Source organism: Sinocyclocheilus grahami, unplaced genomic scaffold (genome assembly GCF_001515645.1).
Source record: "Sinocyclocheilus grahami isolate Dianchi unplaced genomic scaffold, SAMN03320097.WGS_v1.1 scaffold1094.1, whole genome shotgun sequence".
Lineage (NCBI taxonomy): Eukaryota > Metazoa > Chordata > Actinopteri > Cypriniformes > Cyprinidae > Sinocyclocheilus > Sinocyclocheilus grahami.
Window position 1 is genome coordinate 530 of NW_015506273.1, and position 3,155 is coordinate 3,684.

A 3,155-nucleotide genomic window follows, 5' to 3' on the forward strand; every position below is an offset into this window, starting at 1 on the left:
AATCAGCACAGAGGTGCAGATAAGGACGCAGGTTTGCAGGTTTGGATTGTCTTCTGCATGTGATGTTAGAGCGTTGTTGAGTGACAACAATAATGTACTTGAAGCACCTGTTAAATGTGGGAAAAGTGAGGGTGGAAAGAAAGTGGACTGAAATCGAAACTCTTGCTGGACAGTTCACCATTTAAATGCAGTAATGAACAATACAAATAACAAGTAACTTCTTTTTAGCCAACGGCTGTTATTCTAATTACAAATAATTCCTGCCAAAATACAAATTATAATGAGAGTACAAAATAGAAATAAGCAGTAAATGAATTAATCCTTCCTAGCAACAAATATTCTAAACAACCTTAAAAAAGAAACGAGCTATTAAGCAAACACTTTTGCGCTCTCCAGCACTTATGCTGTCTCCACTGATTGATCGCTTCTCCTTTTTCTTGCTATGTAGGATCTTGAGAGCAAAATAATCCAATTTCTGAAAGATGAGCTGGAGAAGTTTAAGAAAATATTACAAAAAGAGAATATGCAATACTTTGTGGAGGACTTTAATGAGAATAGATGCAGTATCAAGGAAATAGCTCTCGATCTCACACTCTACTTCTTAAGAAATATGAAGCAAGATGAAGCTGCTGATACTCTAGAAGGTAAGAGACTCATGAACATCTGTCATATTGCCTCTTATAAACGTAGGAGAGAGAATTCTGATACAAATATATGTATTTTTCTTCTGGTGTTTAGATGAGCTGCTCTTCATTCATCAACTAAAATGTAACCTAAAGAAGAAGTATCAATGTGTGTTTGAAGGAATTACAAAGCAAGGTGACTCCACACTTCTGAATAACATCTACACCGATCTCTATATCACTCAGGGTGGTAGTGAACACGTTAATATTGAACATGAGGTAAGACAGATTGAAGTTACTTCCAGGCATCAAGAATCACAAGAGATACAGGTTGAATGCACAAAGATGTTTAAAGCATCTGAACAAGACAAGCAGGTCAGAACTGTACTAACAAAAGGAGTTGCTGGCATCGGAAAATCAGTCTCTGTGCAAAAGATTGTTCTGGATTGGACTGAAGGAAAAGAAAATCAAGATATCAGCTTCATATTTCCTCTTCCATTTAGAGAGTTGAACTTAAAGGAGAAAGGAACACAAAGCTTGACAAGTATTATAAGTCAGTTTTTCCCAGAAACAAAAACACTGAATCTTAAAAGAAGGAATCAATTCAAAGTCCTGTTCATTCTTGATGGATTGGATGAATGTCGTCTTCCTCTGAACTTTGATGGTAATGAAACATGGTCTGATGTATCATCCCCAGCCTCTCTGGATGTTCTCCTAACTAACCTCATCAAGGGAAATCTGCTTCCTTCTGCTCTCATCTGGATCACCACCAGACCAGCAGCTAAACTTTCATTTTCTTGTTTTTCGCCATTTTGTGGTCACTTGTATGTTTTGGATCATTCAGGTGAAAGACTTTCCCCCATGTAGAGTTTTAGATAAATTAACCCTTGTAAATGACTGTAAACTGGATGTTTACAGTCCAGATATTACTGATTCTCATGTGTGTTGATGTTTAAAAGATTAAAGGTTACTGATCCTTTTGTATTCAGTTGTCAGTTTGCTTTGCAAATTACTGTACAAGGAACAAAATATAATTCACTTTATGCTCAAATAATGTAGAGGTAATTTCTAGAATAATCAGACTGTTTCATTCCTATTCTAGACTTTCAGGCTGCAGTATCACTGAAGAAGGTTATAAAGCTCTGGCTTCAGCTCTGAGATCAAACCCTTCACACCTGATAGAGCTGGATCTCACAGGAAATGATCCTGGACAATCAGGAGTGAAGCAGCTCGATGATTTACTACAGGATCCAAACTATTCACTGAAGACACTGAGGTAAGACAATTCAAAATAAGTTATATGCAGTTGAATTTTTTATGGAAATATTATTTCACTGTTGCATTAAAGTAAATTCAAGAAAAATCCTTTAACATAGTTTGAGAATCACCAAGTTTGGTTAAGAACTATATTGAATCTCACTTGATCTATATTGAATCCCACTTGATCTGCCCTTCTGCAGGTTTTTGGGTCCTGCTGCAGGTGAAGCCTGTCAGTATGTGACTGGAATTGTGGGTAAAAACCCATTATTCCTGAGAGAGCTGAATCTGAGTGGGCGTGAACTAGGAGACTTGAAACCGCTTGTTCCACTACTGCAGGATAAACATTGTATACTTAACACACTGATGTGAGTATTTGACTGCAGTGGTACTAAGATTGAGACTGAATAAACTAGGAAACTCATAAATATAGGGAAGGTATAGAAATTGTAGATAGGACAGGACAGGAATAGAGAAGATCTGTTTTCTGTTGGAAAATTCACAATGCAGAGTGGAAAAAAGTGTAGAAATGTAGATAACTGAAAATACACATGGAAATATTTATTTGTAAAGGTACATTTTAAGTAATGACAAAAGTTATTGAGCAAGTATGTAAATATGTTAGCAAGTACATTAACTGCTTGTCTTACATTGATCCACAACAGTAGTCTTCTAATAATGATTTATAAATTGAGCTGTCAGGTTGAATTTCACAGTAAATGCCAATTTGGTGTCATTTGTCTTTGCATGGTTACATCACTGAATGTATATATCTTGTTTGCATACTGAGTTTGCTGCAGTGGCTGCATCTAGTTTTTACAATAGTTGCCTAGAATTTTAACTAGTCATCTACCTGGCTGCTTGACATAAAAAAACTCTGGAAACCACAGAGATTCCAAACAATGCGATTCATCTGAGAATTTTTTTTTTGTGTATTTGTAGTATAACTAGTCTTATAAGCAAGAATAACATATTTTTTTAGACTTTCAGGCTGCAGTATCACTGAAGAAGGTTATAAAGCTCTGGCTTCAGCTCTGAGATCAAACCCTTCACACGTGATAGAGCTGGATCTCAGAGGAAATGATCCTGGACCATCAGGAGTGAAGGAGCTCAATGATTTACTACTGGATGATTCCTGTAAATTAAAGACCATCAGGTAATAAACCTTGAAATATTTAAAACTGAACCACAGATGTGAAATCAGCTGTAAATCAACAGATAGAGCAGACAAATGGACCAGTGTGGAATAGGAATGACGTGAACTGAATTAAATTG

The 3,155-nt window shown here is 36.2% G+C and overlaps 1 protein-coding gene across 1 annotated transcript; it reads left to right on the forward strand.

Annotated features, from left to right (window-relative positions):
• Window positions 1-448: 448 nt before the first annotated feature.
• LOC107566703 (NACHT, LRR and PYD domains-containing protein 3-like) lies at window positions 449-1,408 on the forward strand (the record flags this gene model as incomplete). Its single annotated transcript, XM_016252232.1, has 3 exons — window positions 449-644; window positions 739-1,167; window positions 1,356-1,408. Coding segments are annotated over 3 exons (678 nt in total), but the record flags the coding sequence as incomplete, so codon positions are not given.
• Window positions 1,409-3,155: the final 1,747 nt, after the last annotated feature.